An 18,959-nucleotide genomic window follows, 5' to 3' on the forward strand; every position below is an offset into this window, starting at 1 on the left:
ACTGGTGTGTCTCCTAAAGCCAATTGTCTATAAATCACTTATCATGGAGAAAGTTAATATTGACAATGATTATAGCTGTGTTTGTCATGAGGATGCTCATCAATGCATTTTGTTGTTTATATGGAGATGGAATTGGGGCAAGTTATCATGTAATACTGTGCTGAGTAGGAGAATCTTAGGCCAAGCCTATTGTGGCCAATGTATAGGTATTTGTGAAGATTTGGAATTAAAATCGAGCTGATTATGGACCAAGGCTCGGGCCTAAACTATATATATTTCTTTTAGTCAAACTTCAGACCGAGTCTATTTACAATACGACACTTTCTATGCTTCAGCCCAGCCTATGATCAGCTTTAAATTAAAGAATGGAAAGGTTGGCTGCAGCACAAGTGAGGGTGCACGTAGAGCTGATCAAAACTCTGGCCGGGCCGGGCTCGGGTCGGACTCTACAGCAGAAAGTAGGTCCGATGGCTATGCCCAGGCCCGGCCCGGCCCGACTGTCGGGCTTAAATTTTTGTCTAGGCCTGACCCAACTTTATAAATCTGGTTCTAGGCCCGTCTAGCCTGGCCCGACCCGATAGGCCCGATTTTTTCTTTGTTTAGAATCTGAAAATGGTCCAGAATAGCCCGACCCGATTTTTTTGGTCGGGCCGCTTTTCTTGCCCAGGCCCGACCCATGGGCCTTTTTTTTAATGCCCAAGCCCGAAAAATTTCGGGCCGGGCGGGCCAGAAGGCCCGTGATCAGCTCTAGGTGCAGGGTAAAGAATTTTGGGTACCCAACCAAGCTTGGTTGGGTTGGGCCGATTTAGGTTTCAAGCCGAGCTTGGCTTTGAAATTGGACTGCGTCCATGCCCAAGCCACGAAAAATTTTCAATTCTTGCCGGGGCTGAAGCCTGAAAGTTTCTTTCAAGATAGGGCATGGCTAGAGGAAAGCTAGACCCAACATGACATGGAAAGGAGGTCAACCGAAGCACGACTTTGGCTAATGAGCAGGTGGAGGATGTTGGAGCTCCACCAAGATCAGTCTAGTTGATTCAATCCTTGGATATTTAAGGCCTGAGCTCATTTTAAATTTTTTATTGTCTAGGCAGAAAAATTGCATAAATTTGGCCTAGATGTGCAACTTGGGTAGAGCAGAATTTATCAGTCATTGAGGTTGGCCCTCTGTTTCCGTTTCCGTAGTCCTCCTTTGTTTTCTTTCTATGGACCCCGAAGAAGGCGAGGTCTGGTTATACCGTGGCCCGGCCCATTGACTCAGCATCACATGGGCTGCATGATGGCTGCAAGCTCTCAAAAGCGATGGCTTGAAGCCGATCAAAACAACCTCTCTCTAACGTTCAAATCTCTACCCATTAGGGTGTCTCGAAACCTTTTCCTGTTCCGTGTCACTTGGGCGAGCCGCTTTTCTCTTCGTCACGACCGCGAGAGCTCAATTGCCGGAATTCTTGGACTGCAAAGACCAGATTCCCAATCCCTCTCTCGTAAGAAACTTCCCTTTTTTTCGATGATTTCTTCAATTCCTTTTTTTCAAATCCAGCGGCATATTTCGATAAACTCTGGCCATTTCCCCCTTGTTATGTATCATTGGAATCGCCAGGATCCCTTCTTCTGATCCAGAGCTTAGAGTCGAATGGCAGTTCCTACAAGCCAGGGTACGCCATCCATGCCTATTATCGAACGGGCTTTGTATTACGGATGTTTTCTTTCTTTCTTTCTTTCTTTCTTTCTTTCTTTCTTTCTTTTAGGGCATTGGATTCAATTCTTGATGGCTTTTTTTATTTGTGCCCATGGTTCCAAATAACTTTTCCTCATCCACGAAACCAATGGCTAAATAACGTCTATGTAATTACAAACTTTATATTCAATCTTGATAGTACACAAAAAAATCGTAGATTCTGGAGAGGAGAGGGTGGACATTGGGAATCAAAATATTTCGAATAGAATGCTGTACTTGACACGGATAATGTTGGAAGTCTCATTCCTTTAATAGTTTGTAATGTTAAGAGATGTTAAGAGGGGTTTTAGTCCCACATTGCTTGTGTAGAGTTTTTTAGATAGCTTAATAAGCATTCATATCATGCACTAGTAGTTATGTTTTGAACCGGCACTATTCCAAAGATTGTGTTGGTTCAGAGTTTATTTCAGAGTTATAAATTGCCAATATCCTTCACAGATTTAAATAACTTCTTCTATATAAATCTTTCATTTTCGTTGTTCTGGGGAATCCTAGTTTTGCTGGCTAGAATTCTATTTTGGTTTTTTTGTATCTTGGAGTGAATTTGCTGGATCACCAACAGCAACATAGTGGGGCAAAATTCGCTTAAGGACAGTGTTAATTCACGCTTCAAGACCCATTTCATATACTAGAGTTCCTTCTGTATCAATAGATAATTTATTCGAAGGTTTAAAATAAATCGAAGGATCTGTTGTGCAATTGTTTTATCAAAAACCGGTTGAACTCAGACCATAGGAACTTGCATACCTGCTTAACTTTGATCCTATGCGTGTACGCTGATTGATGAGAAACACCTCTACAAGACACATGCCACTGTAAAGGAAAAACTTTTAGCTAGTAATCACCCGTCCATGTAATGATTGGGCTGGGCATGCTATGTCTTCTGAAGGGGATATCATACCACCGTCATGTCAATTGGTTTTCGATGGCAGAATACAACCGTTGAAAAGATTTGATTGTTTGTCTATTGATTGAACCTTTAAAATTTCCTCATCTTTGGAAACTGGGTTATAGCCTACTGCGCAGCTGCTGCAACCCTCTTCCATTTGGGAGAAGATTTTGTGTTAGAAAATCGGGGGGTGATTCCCAAGCGAATGGCAGGGGTAATTTTGACTGGGTACTCCCACCATTGTTACAATAACATTAGTAATAAGATCTCCTCTCCTTCCGTTTATTTCGGTGCACTATCTTTCCTTTAACTGAATTTCCACTAGAAATAAAGTTATAGTTTTACCTTTGTTTGGAACATCCTTCTGAGAATTTGAAGTCCCAATCTGTCATATGGAACCCATCCTCCTTTTTTTTTTTTGGCGGGCTTAAAGCATGATGTTGTAATTAGGTCTTGGTATTCGTTGATACTTGATAGCCTAGAAGTTAACGCAGATTCACTCTTTTATACCAACTGATGCAATCTGTTTTGCTTCAGATTTACATACCCAATATTAATTGTTTTTTGCTCAAGCTGCTTGCTTATACTTGTATCATGAATGTAGCAATTCATCTTTTTTCTCCGCTACTTTTGTATTGTACTTGCAGAGGGTTCTTGAAAAGCTGCCCATAAATCTGCCCAAGCATTTGCAACATCACGAAAGGAGGAAAAGAAAGATCATTTTGCAGGGAGGACTGCCATCTTCTTCCTGCTTAAGGTACAAATCATTGTTTAGTCGTTTGAGTCACTGTCCTGTAAGACTTTTAAACAATTTCTGATGAATTCTTGGATCCTCACAATGACAAGCTTATGGAGGCAAAGAGATATCTTCCTTCTTCAATGAGTTCTAAAGATAAGGGGAACAAATCCTGCAGAAAGAAGCAGGTTGCTGCCTCTGGAGAGGTGAAAAAACAATCCAAGGAAGGTGGCAGTACCTGCTCAAATGAAACTGCTCAAAACAAGTTGAACTTCTCAAAGCTTCTGGTAATAAACAAGGGCCTTTGAAATATTGAAAGTTAATATTTCTTTTATCCAAAATGATAAAATTTTATCTTTGAAGACATTAACCTGGGTCTTTTAACATCTTCATTTGGACAGGATGGGGTGGTTTTTGTTTTGTCAGGGTTCGTTAACCCTGAGCGGAGCACATTGCGTTCGCAGGCATTAGAGATGGGAGCAGAATATCAAGCTGATTGGACTTCAGATTGTACCCTTCTTGTTTGTGCATTTCCTAATACTCCTAAATTTAGACAAGTCAAAGCTGATTGTGGCACTATAGTCTCAAAGGTTATAATTCTTTTCCTTTGTCCCTTTTGTGTATTCCACCTTCCCATGTACTTCTGCTATCTAGTAGATTTGTTTTTCCAAATTGTTGGAAAGAAAAGGACTTCATGAACAGCCCATTCTGTCTAGAAATGACTCCCTATATTAGTATGGAGTCAATCTTGTGCTAAAAGGTGCCCCATATGCCTTCTTCTTTCTGTTCCTGCCTTCTGCTTTTTCTAATCCTTTCAGCGAGTTGCATGTATTAATTGGCAGCTATCCTGTGTTTCATATCCTATGTTATTGTTTTTTCAGTTGAAACATCCCTATTTGTGCTTTCGTTGTTCAATTTATGGTCATGGTAGTTATCTTGTTTATACATATTTCTCCTTTTCTTTGTTTTTCTTTTTGGATTTCAAGACTTCTGTGGAAATACAATGTAGACAGTCAATTCCTGAAAGGATAACACCTCTTAAAGATGCTATATGCAAGCTGCTTTAGTGTTACTTTGGGTTTCGTAACATCTTACCTTTTGTACCTGGTGATAGCATAATAGTCATGCAATTTATTATCAGGTTTGGTTAGATTGAAAAAAAAAAATCTATAACAAAGATTAAAACTGGAATCATGAAGAATGGTATACGCTTTTATTTGTAAAGCATTTTAAGGAAGACACATGGACTTGCTTGAATATGTGGCATCCAAAATCAACTAGAATAGCATGCTTTGGCTCTCAAGAGGAAAGCAACTTGCAATCATTCACGGTGGGCTATTTGCCACTTCTGTAGCAGTAAATGCTCTGTGAGACCATATTTTGATTTTATTCTTTTGGTTGTAGTTTCTGACCAAGAGTCAAATGTGATTATCTATATTAATCCTTGTCATCTTTGCTCTTCATTTGTACTATTTTCAGGTATCAGGAAATTTGAAGGGTTTTTCTTCGGTTGCATGATCTCAAAAAATGCACGTAATGTAGGTTTTTGATGCAATAGTTAGGGACCATTTTTGGTGGTTATTCTTTTATTAGTTAGTTAGCTTCTTTTGGGGTATTAGTTTATTGATGTCATTAATAATCTTTTCTGGCATGCATATTTACACTATGAACTCTTGATGATAATGACAAAATGACAATATAATACCGGCAGGTGTGCTCTTTGCGTAGGACAAGTCATATGGCAATTATAAGCACTACATCTTTAATTGAAAATCTTTTTTAGCTGGTTAGCTATTCTTGACACCCAAACAATGTGACAATGTCCTGATGATATCAACTTTGATCGTCCCAGGAGTGGATATCAGATTGTTACCACCAGAAAAAGCTTATTGACATTGAGTGTTATCTTATGCATGCTGGAAGACCATGGAGAAAATGCAGCAGGCAAATTGAGAATAGCCAAGGTGATGAACTATGATTACTAGCCTCTGTAACTTGAAAGTTTGAATTGGACAGAAGCTTTTCTAATGTTACAGTATTGCCAATGTTTTTCAATTATTTCGAGTGGCTTCCCCACCCATATTTTCTTTGTAACTTGGATGCTGTAATTTTTGGTCTTTAGGATAAACTTTCCTATAGAACGGGAACATCTAAATTTATAAGTTTTTTCAACCCCCAAATCTTTAGGATTCCTATGAAATTTTGAGTTTCTTTGTTGATTCTGTTATCATTTTCACAAACTGTAAATTGTAAATGATCATATCAGCTTTAGAAGGAATTAACTAGTAAGCACTGACCTGTTACCTTGATTGAGGTTGATGGTTGTTGATGTCATCATCCTACTGGATTGCCATTGTCACCAAAGTCATTTATTCCAAAAATTTTGCAGGGGAGGGGATTTGTGCATTAAAATCCAATTTTTAATTCAATAACACTAAATTTTAGCAACCTAGGGTTGATCGTTGCCTTTGGAACATTTAAACAGGAGATTTCTTTTAGATCTATTACATGATATATGTATTCTTCACTTCTTACATTTCCTTTTTTTAGATGTCAAAAAAAATGTTTCCTTTTTTTTAGAAACTTTTATCCCTTTTTTCTGAATGCTTTTTAGTGCTCTAGGACTCAAATTGAAAGTGTACATGACTGAAACCTGATGTGTTGCAATCGAAACCTACATCTAAATCAAGTTTTCAACCCTTGCTTCTGACTAGTTGTGGAATTACCTTGTTGGAAGACTATGTTATCAGCAAACGTCTTTGCACGATGACCTTACTATCTTATCCTCTCCTATTTCAAACCTGGCACTAGGCATGAAAAAACCTATTATTGCATTCTTGCCATGGGTTAGTAAATGGTGTTACGTACTTGGATCTGATTGTTGTATTGGTGGATTTTAAGCACTAATCCCTGCTCGAATACCATTATAATCTGACCCTGGAAATTATGCTTTTGTGGTACTTGACTAAAAATCAGTAGTTTGACTGACTACAATATATCAAGAAACAATGTACCTATAACATCACATTTTGGCCTTGAACAGTAATATTCTCAAGATTTGATCTCGAGCTGTGATGTTAGGATGCCATGACCGAGCTGGAAATAAGGTCATGCTTTTATTAAGATCCAACAAAACCGAGGGTCATGCGCCAATGCAATTCTCTCTTTTCCTTTGGTCTAAATCATGGTGGAGAATTTCTTTTTTCTGTTCTGACCTAATTTTCTTCCTGTATGTTTGTGTTGTGTTCTTAGCATCCTGCATTAACACCTAGTAATGGATCTTAATCTGCTGTTGCATAGAAAATCATTTAAATTGCAATGGATTTTTTTTATGGTTTGTCTTATGGCACAGAAGTCTGGGTTTAACAAACTGATGAAAAGTAATATTTTATAAGTTATTCTCCTTCACCTGATTGCAGAGAAGAAAAATGCCCTGCCTGATGAACCTCTAAAGCAAGTTGAAACAAGATCACATGCAAGGCTGACTGGATTTGCTATATCTGAGGTTAGTATGGATGTACTAATATAGTTGAGATTTGTATATATGATATGCCAGCTCTCCCTTGTGGGGTCATCAGTAGCCTTAAAGAAGAAATATTTGAAACTGAATTTGAAATTTTCAAAGGCTGTAAGTACTCAAGCTCTGCCTTTGTTTTTGCTTAAAATTGCACGTACTGTATAATCTGTCTATTATACTTAGTAGCATTAGTTTTCATGGGTTTTAAAATGTTCTGTGTGTATTTGAAAGCAAGATATGCCATACCGGCCCGAGCCGTATGGTACGGGGCGTATCGTACTGTACCGGTTCGGTATCAGAATCTGGTACGATGGTGTACCGACATTCGGTACGCTACAAAAATCTCATACCGTATTGTACCGACATTGTGCTAGTGTGGTAGTGGTACGGGGTCCGGTACCGAGACGGCAAACTTTATTTGAAAGAATCGCTATAAGATAGTCAAATCTTATAGCCTTATCTCATCTACTTTGCTCCAACTTTACAGATCCTATTGTCACTGTTTCCTATCAAAAAGTCATGTATGAGGAAAATGAACGTGCAACTAATCCATGTAAGAAGCTATCACTAGGATCTTGCTTGGTGCATGTCTAATTTCAAGAATTTAGAAATGAAAAGTGTCTTTGAATCAGGGGTTCCTTCCGACGCTTTTACTAAGGTTTCTCAGATGTACTACATTTATAATACGATGCATATTATTGCACAGAATCACTCTGACATCCTTCTTTTTTTGCTTTTCTGTTCATATGCTCATGTGCCTCTACTTTCAGCTCATTATAATGAAGCAGCTTCTATCATTGCTCTTTAAATGTTTTACTTCGTGACTCATACTGATATCTATAGATTGGCTATCATAATTCTCAGAGGTGCCTTTGTCCATCATTGCTTTTTAAATTTTTTACTTCGTTACTCATACTGATATGATAGGTCCCGATCAGAAGCAGGAAAGGTGAACAAGAGAGAAGGATGAAGTCGAGCCAAGTAGGAACAAAAGGGAGAAACGGAATGATATATTTTTCAGCTCGTCTTACGGTGAGAGCTAGACCAGTGCAATGAAAATAACACACTCTCTTTTGGGTGAGAGAAGACCCATACAAAGTATCACTCAATTCACGTCCCATATCCCAAAGCATACACCACATTAAATACTTCCTCCCTTTTCCCATGAAACCCGGACCATCACTCTTCACTCCTCACCATCACTCATCCACTCCCGTACCCCACGGGCTGAGCTTCGGAGCTCAACTCCCCCTTACCTCGTCCCACGTCCACCTCGTCGTACCCCACACGCGTGGCTTCGGGGCTCGTCTCTTCGCCTCGTTCCGCGTCTCCCACGTCGAGCCGAGCTTGCATGCCTGCCTTCCCACTTCCCACGTTCCGAGCGTCTCCCACTTCCTCCGTTGCTCTCGCAGACGCCGAGCTCTTCTTCCCTCTGCTTCCATCGTGGGTGATGAAGGCCCCCAGATATCGGGGATTGGGTCTTCGGACCCGCTGTGGACGAGTGCGCCTATCATCCCTCCCCTCTTCAGGTGAAACCTTGTCCTCAAGGTTTGTCTTAGGATATAGTTCCTTTAGCTGCCCATAGTCCTCCCAAGTTGCGTCCTCTTTCGGAAGCGAACGCCACTGCACCAAGATTTCTTCTGTTAGCTTTCCTCCTTTGTTAACCCATCGGTAGTCCTTGACAAGTTCGGGCTCTAGCACGAGGTTGCCATCCTCCCGTATCGGTGGTGGCGCAGTGCAGGTGGCTTGTCCTTCTCCCAGTCGTCTTTTGAGAAGTGATACGTGGAACACCGGATGGACCTTGGCAGTCTCCGGCAACGCCAGCCGGTAAGCAACTGGCCCTATACGCTCAGTGATGCGATAAGGCCCGAAGTACTTTTGTGCTAGCTTCTGGTGAGCTCGGCGGAAGACTGTTTGCTGCCGGTACGGAGGAAGTTTTAAGAACACCCAGTCGCCTTCTTCAAACGTAACTTCCCTCCGTCTTTTGTCTGCCTGTTGCTTCATGTTGTTCTTCACCTTCTCCAGATTACCTTTCAACTCTTTCAGCAACTGATCGCGGTCGACCAAGTTTTTGTCGACCTCATCTACCACTGAAACACCGTCCATATATCGAATAATTGTTGGTGGAAGTCTCCCATATAGTGCTTGAAACGGTGTCATCCCGGCAGTGGAGTAGAAAGTGGTATTGTACCAGTATTCCGCCCAAGCTAAGTTGTGCTCCCATGTCCTTGGGTACTGACTGCACATGAGGTATTGCTCCACGCACCTATTAACCACCTCAGTTTGGCCATCAGACTGCGGATGATAAGCCGAACTCATGTTGAGGGAGGTCCCTTGTAGTTTGAAGAATTCTCGCCAGAAGGTGCTCCCAAACACAGGATCCCGATCACTAACAATCGACCTTGGCATCCCATGTAAGCGGGCCACTTGGTGCACAAAAAGCTCTGCTACTCCTTTAGCAGTATACGGGTGAGATAGAGGCAAGAAGTGGGCATATTTGGTCAGCCGATCGACGATAACTAGTATTACATCTTTACCTCTGGACCGCGGTAGTCCTTCGATGAAGTCTAGGGAGATGTCTTCCCAGACTTGCGTAGGCGTCGGAAGGGGTTGCAGTAATCCAGCCGGAGCTTGAGCTTCATATTTTTGTTGCTGGCAGACCACACATTCTGCCACAAACCTTCGGATATCCCGCTTCATTGCTTCCCAGTAGAAGGCTTGAGAGACTCGTTTGTAAGTTCTCAAGACTCCGGAATGCCCTCCGACCTTGGTGTTGTGAAATTCCTCCATCAGTTTGTTGCACAGGGGTGACCTCGGAGGAATCAGGACCCGCTCCTTATAATACAGGACTCCTCCCTTGAGTTCGTAATCCTTCATGCACTCAGGTTCGGAGTCTAGCTGCTGGATCTTATTTTGCAGATAGGAGTCCTCTCGGGTGGCAGCCCGGATCTCCTCCCAAATGTCAAAGAGCGGTCGACTAATGGCATGGAGCAGGGCTGCTTCAGGTTGGCGAGACAAGGCATCCGCGGCTGTGTTGTCCTTCCCGGGCTTGTATACAATTTCATACTCGTATCCTAAGAGTTTTGCGACCCACTTCTGTTGTTCTGGTGTACTCACACGCTGTTCTAAGAAGTGTCGAAGGCTTTTCTGGTCGGTGCGGATTTGAAATCTTCTTCCTAACAGGTAAGGTCGCCACATCCGCACGGCCTCCATGATCGCCAGCATTTCTTTGGCATACATGGACCATCCTTTCTTCCTCACACCCAACGCCTTGCTCATGTAAGCTAAGGGCCTCCCCCCTTGGGTTAGGACAGCTTCAATTCCTTTATCTGAAGCATCAGTTTCAATTACGAAAACCTTTGAAAAGTTGGGCGTGGCTAGTACCGGGGTGGTAGTCATGGCTTCTTTGAGGAGGTTGAACGCTTGCTCGGCCTGTGGACTCCATTGAAACTTCCCTTTCTTTAACAGGGTCGTTAAAGGGGCGGCGATGATCCCGTAATTCTTGACGAACTTCCGATAATACCCGGTAAGTCCCAGGAATCCCCTAAGTTCCGTTACGGTGGTTGGCTGCCTCCACTCCTTCATCGCTTGTATTTTGTTGGCATCCACCTGTACTCCTGCAGCCGAGATGATATGGCCCAGATATTCAACTTGATGTTGCCCAAACAAGCACTTAGATGGTTGTAGATAAAAGCAATGTTCTGTGAGGATCTGGAGCGTAGTATGGAGGTGAGACAAATGGAGCTCCCACGTAGCGCTATACACCAGGATATCGTCAAAGAAAACCAGGATGAACTTGCGTAAGAACCTTCTGAAAACGGAATTCATGATGGCTTGAAACGTTGATGGAGCGTTACATAACCCGAAGGGCATCACTAGGTACTCAAAGTGGCCGTTGTGCGTGCGAAAAGCCGTCTTGTGGATGTCGTCGGGGTGAACTCTGATCTGGTGATATCCTGCTCGAAGGTCCAGCTTGGTGAAGAAGCTGGCTCCGTGCAGCTCATCCAGCATGTCATCAACGGTAGGGATCGGAAATCGGTCTTTTACAGTAACAGCATTCAACGCCCGGTAGTCCGTACAGAACCTCCAGCTGCCATCCTTTTTCTTTACAAGTAAGACGGGAGAAGAAAAGGGGCTCTGACTCTCCCGGATAATCCCGGCGTCCAGCATCTCGGTGACTTGTCGCTCGATCTCATTCTTTTGGTAGTAAACATACCGATATGGCCGGACGTTGACGGCTGAGGTTCCGTCATAGAGTGGAATCCGGTGGACAAAAGCTCGCTCCGGCGGAAGCCCTCGGGGTTCTTCAAAGAGAGGGGAGAACTCTTGAAGCAGCTTCTGTAGATCTCTGGGGCATTCTCTCGTGTCAGACCCGGAGGGTTGCACCTCGGAGCCTCTGATCATGACAGCAAAAAGTTGAGTCCCTCCTTTTAGTTCTCGCTGAATCCCTGGGAAACCCAGGGCTCGGGCGGGACGTGCCGGTTGTCCGGAGAGCTCACACTCCCGTCCATCCCACCAAAACTTCATAGTCATTTGCTTCCAGTCGCAAAGCACGGGTCCCAGCTTTTTTTAGCCATTGGATGCCAAGGACAGCGTCCAACCCGACAAGCGGCAGGGTGTAGAAGTTCACCAGGAATTTCTTCCCTTGCAGCTCAACCTCCACTGCCCGGAACATCTCCCGGCACTGAAGGATGTCTCCGTTCGCAACTCGGACTTCGAACGGTACAGTGGAGTCAATGGGGAGTCGCAGTTGCTTGGCTATGCGGTCACTCACAAAGTTGTGAGTGGATCCACTGTCAATGAGGACCGTCATTGGTTGCCCTTGTATTCGCGCCATCACCCGCATCGTCTTCGGTCCAGTCCATCCAGAGAGTGCGTGTAGCGAGATTACTGGTTGCGCTTCTTCCCTGGTCTGGCCCTCGCCATGAAGGTCAGGTTCCCCATCGCCAACTCCGTCCGCGTCCTCCTCTCGGTCCGCTTCGATTAAGTGAACCTGGGGAGTTTTGCACTGGTGCCCTGGAGTGAATTTGTCATTGCACTTGAAGCAAAGACCTTGCTCCCGCCGTTGTTGCATCTCCTCCCATGTGATGCGCTGGATCGGCATCGGCGCCGGTAGCCGCGGTGCAGGGAGACTCGGGTTGGGCATCCGTGGGATACCAGTCAGTCGTGGTTGAACGCCTCGAGTGGCCTTCTTCTTTTGTTCCAACCTTTCCTCCCTCATGCGAGCAACCGTGATTGCTTCCCGGAGTGAGTGCGGCTGCCTCATACGAACCTCCTTCGCGATCTTCTCCTTGAGCCCTCCGACGAAGGTTCCGATGAGCGCGTCCTGTGGCCAACCCCGGACTCGGTTAGCCAGCTTCTCAAATTCCTGTTGATATTCTCGTACCGAGCCTTGTTGCTGAACTCGGGAGAGCTTCTCGTTAAAATTCACATACTCGTTGGGTCCAAACCGAGCCAACAACTCCCGTTCGAAAACCCTCCAAGTAATGGTGGCCCCTTCATCTTGGTATGCTCGTCGTAACCACTGCCACCAGTGGTTAGCTTCCTCGTCTAAGTAGAACGAGCCGTCGGTTGACAGGGACTCCTTGGCCATCGAAATACTGCTCGGCCCGATCCAACCAAACAATCGGATCATCTCCAGTGAACCGCGGGAAGTCCATCCGTGGGTGTCGTTGGACCATCGCGAGTTCCTCCGTCCGTCCGTAACCACCCCCCCTTGGTGACTGAGGAGGGGATATAGGTTGCTCGAACGGTGTCGGCGACTGAGCAGTGATCTGAAGGTGTCGAATAGCCTCTAAGATCTCCGCGAGTCGTCCATCAACCCGCGCCTCCAAGCCATGTAGTTCCTCCCGCATGGTACTCGTCTCAACTTCCAACCGCTCTATTCTCTCCTTGTTAGACATAGCCAGCTCTGATACCAATTGATAGGTCCCGATCAGAAGCAGGAAAGGTGAACAAGAGAGAAGGATGAAGTCGAGCCAAGTAGGAACAAAAGGGAGAAACGGAATGATATATTTTTCAGCTCGTTTTACGGTGAGAGCTAGACCAATGCAATGAAAATAACACACTCTCTTTTGGGTGAGAGAAGACCCATACAAAGTATCACTCAATTCACGTCCCATATCCCAAAGCATACACCACATTAAATACTTCCTCCCTTTTCCCATGAAACCCGGACCATCACTCTTCACTCCTCACCATCACTCATCCACTCCCGTACCCCACGGGCTGAGCTTCGGAGCTCAACTCCCCCTTACCTCGTCCCACGTCCACCTCGTCGTACCCCACACGCGTAGCTTCGGGGCTCGTCTCTTCGCCTCGTTCCGCGTCTCCCACGTCGAGCCGAGCTTGCATGCCTGCCTTCCCACTTCCCACGTTCCGAGCGTCTCCCACTTCCTCCGTTGCTCTCGCAGACGCCGAGCTCTTCTTCCCTCTGCTTCCATCGTGGGTGATGAAGGCCCCCAGATATCGGGGATTGGGTCTTCGGACCCGCTGTGGACGAGTGCGCCTATCATGATATCTATAGATTGGATATCATAATGCTCAGAGGTGCCTTTCTCCATCCTTTTGTATAGATTGACCAATACATGAAAGATGATTAATCCAGGGAATTTTTCTCCCTTCATTCTTACCACATTGTCGTCTTTTCAGATTTCTCTAAGGTTGCATGCTGCATACCCTATTCTAATTTGACAAATTTTTAACAATGAATCTCCTCAGATGGTTCTTTGTCACATCAGCAAAAAACTATTATATTTAAACTATCAATCTCTTAATGTGCAATTGACAGGTGACCCTGGTATCTTTAAGGATTTTTTACTTTAATCATAGTATTTTAGTTGTATTTTTGTTTTCCTCTTTTAGAGGGGTTGAGGTGGGTTAATGAGGTTTGATGTGGAAAGTTAGCTCTAGCTTTCCAGTCATTGTTTTAGAGGCTGTAGATAAGAAAACATCTGGAAAGAGCTAGGAAGCACGGCTACTTCAAATCACACGCTGGGTCCACAACAGATATGTATCGGATATTGATCCTCGTCGGATTCTTCTCGGAAATATGTCCGGTACTTGTGTAAACTATCCTATTTTTCAAAATTAGGAAAGCATTCCAGATATGTCTTGAATACGCTTGAGATATTTCTTGGATACCTTCAAATATGATGGGGTGGGTGCTTGCTTTCTTTTTTAATGCTAAACATTTAATGATGAATGGTTAATTTTGTAATCTATGATGTTGATATTAAAATATGAAGTTTGGGACCTATATATTTGATTGACGACTAAATGATGAGCTTGTGGAAGTTTACTAGCATCTAAAACATGGATTATGTTATTTTAATGACCTATACATACATTGACATATCTTGTATCGATCATTGACGTATATGGATATACATATAGATATACATACATGCATGTGTATCATTGACGTATTTGGTATCTATCATTGACGTATCTGGATATGAAGGGGAAACATTTTGGACATACAAATCTGCATAGTAGATACGGTTTTCTATCATATTTATTTCTTGGTGTCTTGATATGCAGCATAATTTGGAATATAATTTTGATTAGCAGAGGAACTGGAGAAATGCCTCCCAAGGTTAACACACCCTGCATCACTGTGCAAATCCAAACAGAAAAAATATACATCTTATTTGCTAGTTCTTTTTAAATATATGTCTCAGTTTTTTGCTATTTCATCTGCATTTTTTTAAACTCCCATTCCACAGTTGTTTCAAGGATCTGCTGTTTTTTTGTTCTTTAATACTGATGCTGGTGTAGGAAGGAGTTCCTAATATTTTTAAAGATTATGTTTCTCCCGCCAAAATAAAAGAGTGGGCTAATGATGATTTGAATAAAACAATTTCATGGCTGGAGAGTCAAGAAGACAAGGTAAATTTCCTATCAGTATTTAATATCATAGCACAACGCATTTCGTTGTATCAAAAGCATGTTTACAAATAGCTGGTAAGTCACCAAGATGGACAGAAGGTCATTTACAATTATAAATATCTTGTTTAACTTTTGTGATAGCCAGAGCCAAATGAAGTAAAGACTATAGCTGCAGAAGGTCTTATCACTTGCTTGCAAGATGCCATAGAATCTCTAAGGAAAAATCAGGTATTTTTCTTATTGCTACGCTCTTGATTTTGGAATTCGAGATACTATTTCCAAAAAACAGACCAATTTTTTTTCTTCATGTGCGATGCGCATGAGTGAATATGCCCCTGGCTTTTTTATTCGGATCTTTAGCTTGCTGACATGGAATTGTTTCCTGGAGATAAAGACGTGATATATTATCATTGATGAGTACCGCTCATCCCTAGAGAGTGAAGTAAAACTTGGGTAGCTAGTGTATGGAATTGTAAAGCTGTCAAGTTATCCATACTGTTGACAGATTGACCTCAAATGTCCTTTCTGAATCATGATGTTTAGCAACAAAGAGTGCTAATCATGTTTGTTTTTGTGCCACTCATACTATGGCATATCCTAGCATGTAAGAAATGGATGCTGGATGAATTTGCTGGGTGGCAGAAACAATGGCATGCGCAAAAGCAGGTTGTATCACATTATATTTGATACTGTAAAATTGCAATCCTTAGCTGGTCCATTTTTTTTGTTCTTCGGTATATGGGACATTGGTAAAGCCCACTAAGTTTTACTCTCAGCATACAGAACTTCTTCCTGGCTGCCAACTTAACATATGTTTATTATAACAAAAGACAAGCCAGTGAAATTCCTGCCTCTAGGGACCAGCTGCTATAATGGGCATGCCAGTCTACTGGGTTGTCCTTCTCTGTCAACTATTCCAAGATGTTTCTCTGTTCTTTTTGTCAGACGTTTAGCATTTAAATATTTCATCTTACATTACAAATTTTATATGTTGTTTCTTGTGTCTGACGCATTTCAATTTTAATAAAAAACTTGTTTAGGATGTTCAGCATGTGGTTGAGCAGTGGAAATTTGTCCCTCATGCTGTCAAAGAGCTGGCCGAATTTGAGGGGAGGAGGAAAAGGGGATTGCTTTCAACGGAAGAGCTCTCTGAATTGGCCATCACATGTAAGAAAATCTATGAAGATGAGTTTGACCATTTAGATGATTCCCTTGTAAAAATTAAGAAGCGCAAAACTGATGCTGATGAGGAAGACAGCAAGGATATGCAAATCAAGTGCTATGATGCAGGGTCTGACAGTGATCAAACTATTGAAATGACAGAAGAAGAAATAGATCTTGCCTGCAAAAATCTTTGAGAGTTATGAATGGTAAGAAAAGTTGGGAAAAAAGTTATTTTCTGCAAGGATCAAGCTAGGTGTAACTCTTTGTTTGTATTTTTCTTTATGCTGTTTTACTTTATTGAACTGAGTTGCCATTTTCTGTTTTGCAAAGAAGGGGAAAGTCATAGTAATGATTTTCAGTTAACTTTTCCTTGTCTGCCATTGATGGGTTCTTTGCAATCAGGTTGTTGCAGTCCAATAGATTTTGACAACATTGTAGGTGATGGCTTGCTTTAAAAAAAAAATTAAAAATTTTTCATTCCCTCCAGGGCAAGTGCCTGATTTGTTATCAACATATTATATGATCGTCGCAACTTCAGACAGGTTGTCATCATGCTATATTTTATACAGTTCTGGTGTTTCTTGTTTCATTTCCCTTACTGGAGGCTTTTTCTTGATTCGTTTTCATTCATCAGCTGATATTATACTTTGAGCAATTTTGGCGTTTCTTGAACTCTCTTGGTTGGTTTTCAGCTGTCTGAAACTTGTTTAGAGATTCTCTTTCAGAACACACGACCAATTTGAGTCTGCTGGTTTTTGCTCATCCGAACTCTAGCTCTTTTTCCATTCATCGACATTGCTTGGAATACTGTATGCAGTGCCTTAGTTGTGGACTGGTGATGTCTATCATGCAATTATGGTGTTTCTTGATTCGATTTCATTCTTTGAGCAGATACCATCATGCTGCGATCTTTGTGTTTTCTTAGTCTTTCTTGATCCGTTTTCATTCATTTACTGATGCTCTTTTTATGCAACTTTGGTGTTCTTGATTCATTCTCCTTTTCCTTCAGCTTTACTTTAACCCAGCGTTTCTTGATTTCTTGGTTGAGTCACTTTCTTACTGAGGGATTATTAAGTTTTTGTTTTCTGCAACCGGTTTAAGGATCTGCAATTCTTCATGGTATCGACTAGGGTCTATAAACGTTTTCAGATTCTGTTCATCTTCTTCCAAATTGATGGATCCTCTGTCATATTCCCCTACCATTTCGAGTCTTGTTGGTGTAGAAAAGCATGATCCTCGAGGTGATCGATGTGCCACTCCGAGATCAAGAACACAAGCACCAACCAGCACAAGAATTGCAAAGGAGGAAAGAAGAATTGGAAAGAGAAACTATAGGTACTTAGCATTGCCCTCGTCTATTACCACATCAACTGGCCTGATCATCACGGCATGTAGTTGATAAGATTTTCTTTTAGAGAGCGAACAATTGAACATGATTTGCATTTGGCAGCAACGCATTTGGCAATTCAATATCCACAAGAAAACTTATCATTAATATAACAAGAAGACATCTAATTTCCTTATGATGTTGTTGGATGGAGCCAATTTACGAGGGCATCATTTTCGCTGTTACGTTTGACACTTTTTTGGCCTTTTAAAAAGGTTGGCCTTCGAGCTCCTCTATACAATTTTTAGTTGAATAATTCCGCCGGTGGAAAAAGATACTTGCAATGTGATCAGGTATGACATGCGTGCCCCAAGAACTAGCACAAATGGTGCAAAAATTTATTTAAGGAAAATGCTTGATCACATAAGTCAGGACCCATAGGGTTGGGGATCTAGCTGTGCAAGGTTAGGATAAGCATGTAGAAGTAAAAAAAAACGGTTATTCAAAGGATTGATTCTGCCCTCCTACTTTTATATTATCTTATTTCTCATGATACTGATGGTGGCATTCATGCTAGACTGACGTGAGCTACCAATGTACCAAAAATAAATAAATAAATAAATAGACAATTTACCTTGTTGGCAAACTTGGCAAGACCGACAAACTCTCTCTTATCCATAATAGGAATTTATGTTTCACTAATAAATAATAATACAGAAAATAAAATACCATGCTCTTTCTTTTCTTCTTGAAATTTTATAATGATGGCAGAAGTAAGAAAATAAATAAGACAATTACAAAGTAACCTAATCTATAATAACTAGGTTAAGGAGGCAAAATAAATAAGACAACTACAAAGAAACCTAATCATAGATTCTATCATCTGATTATAGGCTCAAACTTCAATGATAGAAATTCGGTTTTCTTGGGCCATAACTTTTGTCATCCAACTCCGGTTGATGTAATATAATTCAACTTGCATTCAAATACTCGACGATTAATATATTGAAAATTGTTTTCTCTTAAAAATTCTTCTATACTATTTTTGTTGAATGTTTAAAATTATCTATTTCTGCGACTCATTATATCACCGTATCTGTTTGAGCTCTTTCGGCTCGTGCCGCCGCATAGTCTTGCTTGATAATTAATTGAGGCTCTCAAGGATTTCCCCAAGGCGGCTGGTTGCTGCTCCTTTTTCCTTGAACAATACTTGAGATGGGGATTTTTTTTGCTAGCATCAGTTGGTCTTTCCTAGAACCTTTGCAAAACATGTTACACTCACGGATTTTTCTGAATCATCAATTGCAAAGTTAGCATTTTGTCCCTTAAATAACCATCGATCCACTGCATAGGGCTAAAAATCCAAATTTACACCCATTCCGGGGAGCTTTTTGGCTTCCATATTCAATGCACATTTTAACTCTAGATTCCCTCTCTGGAAGACATGGTGGAGCACAATGGTTTCTTTCATACCTTAATTATACATTGATATTTTCTTAGTGCTTACCATATTACACCTTAGCATTACGGACACATATATTTCTCTCAAAAATGATTAGTACAAGTAATTTATCTTAATGTTTTAATTAATTATTAGAGTCTATTAAGTTTATATTTTAAAGATGTCCTGCAAAAAGAAGCCAAAAGCAAGATTTCTAGCTTCTCCTAAACACACTTCTTTAGTCTTTTCTTATAAAAGCA

At 41.8% G+C, this 18,959-nt stretch overlaps 1 protein-coding gene across 4 annotated transcripts; it reads left to right on the forward strand.

Annotated features, from left to right (window-relative positions):
- Nucleotides 1–1,320: 1,320 nt before the first annotated feature.
- Nucleotides 1,321–18,164, forward strand: ATXRCC1 (BRCT domain-containing DNA repair protein). Of its 4 annotated transcripts, none has more exons than XM_089926761.1 (11): nt 1,321–1,481; nt 1,598–1,652; nt 3,272–3,381; nt 3,471–3,647; nt 3,762–3,950; nt 5,213–5,324; nt 6,780–6,865; nt 14,657–14,767; nt 14,909–14,995; nt 15,808–16,137; nt 17,081–18,164. In XM_089926761.1, exons 4-10 carry the CDS (start codon nt 3,474–3,476, stop codon nt 16,123–16,125), a joined length of 1,077 nt encoding a protein of 358 aa, XP_089782887.1. In that variant the 5' UTR covers nt 1,321–1,481; nt 1,598–1,652; nt 3,272–3,381; nt 3,471–3,473; the 3' UTR covers nt 16,126–16,137; nt 17,081–18,164. The 4 variants fall into 4 exon arrangements, with proteins under 4 accessions (XP_089782887.1, XP_088564207.2, XP_089782886.1 ...); XM_088708081.2 differs by having other exon boundaries at nt 17,155–18,164; XM_089926760.1 differs by lacking the exon at nt 17,081–18,164 and having other exon boundaries at nt 1,322–1,481; nt 15,808–16,294.
- Nucleotides 18,165–18,959: the final 795 nt, after the last annotated feature.

Source organism: Phoenix dactylifera, chromosome 12, assembly GCF_051530095.1.
Source record: "Phoenix dactylifera cultivar Ajwa chromosome 12, Ajwa_hap1_PhDact_Kaust_v1.1, whole genome shotgun sequence".
NCBI classification, from domain to species: Eukaryota; Viridiplantae; Streptophyta; class Magnoliopsida; order Arecales; family Arecaceae; genus Phoenix; species Phoenix dactylifera.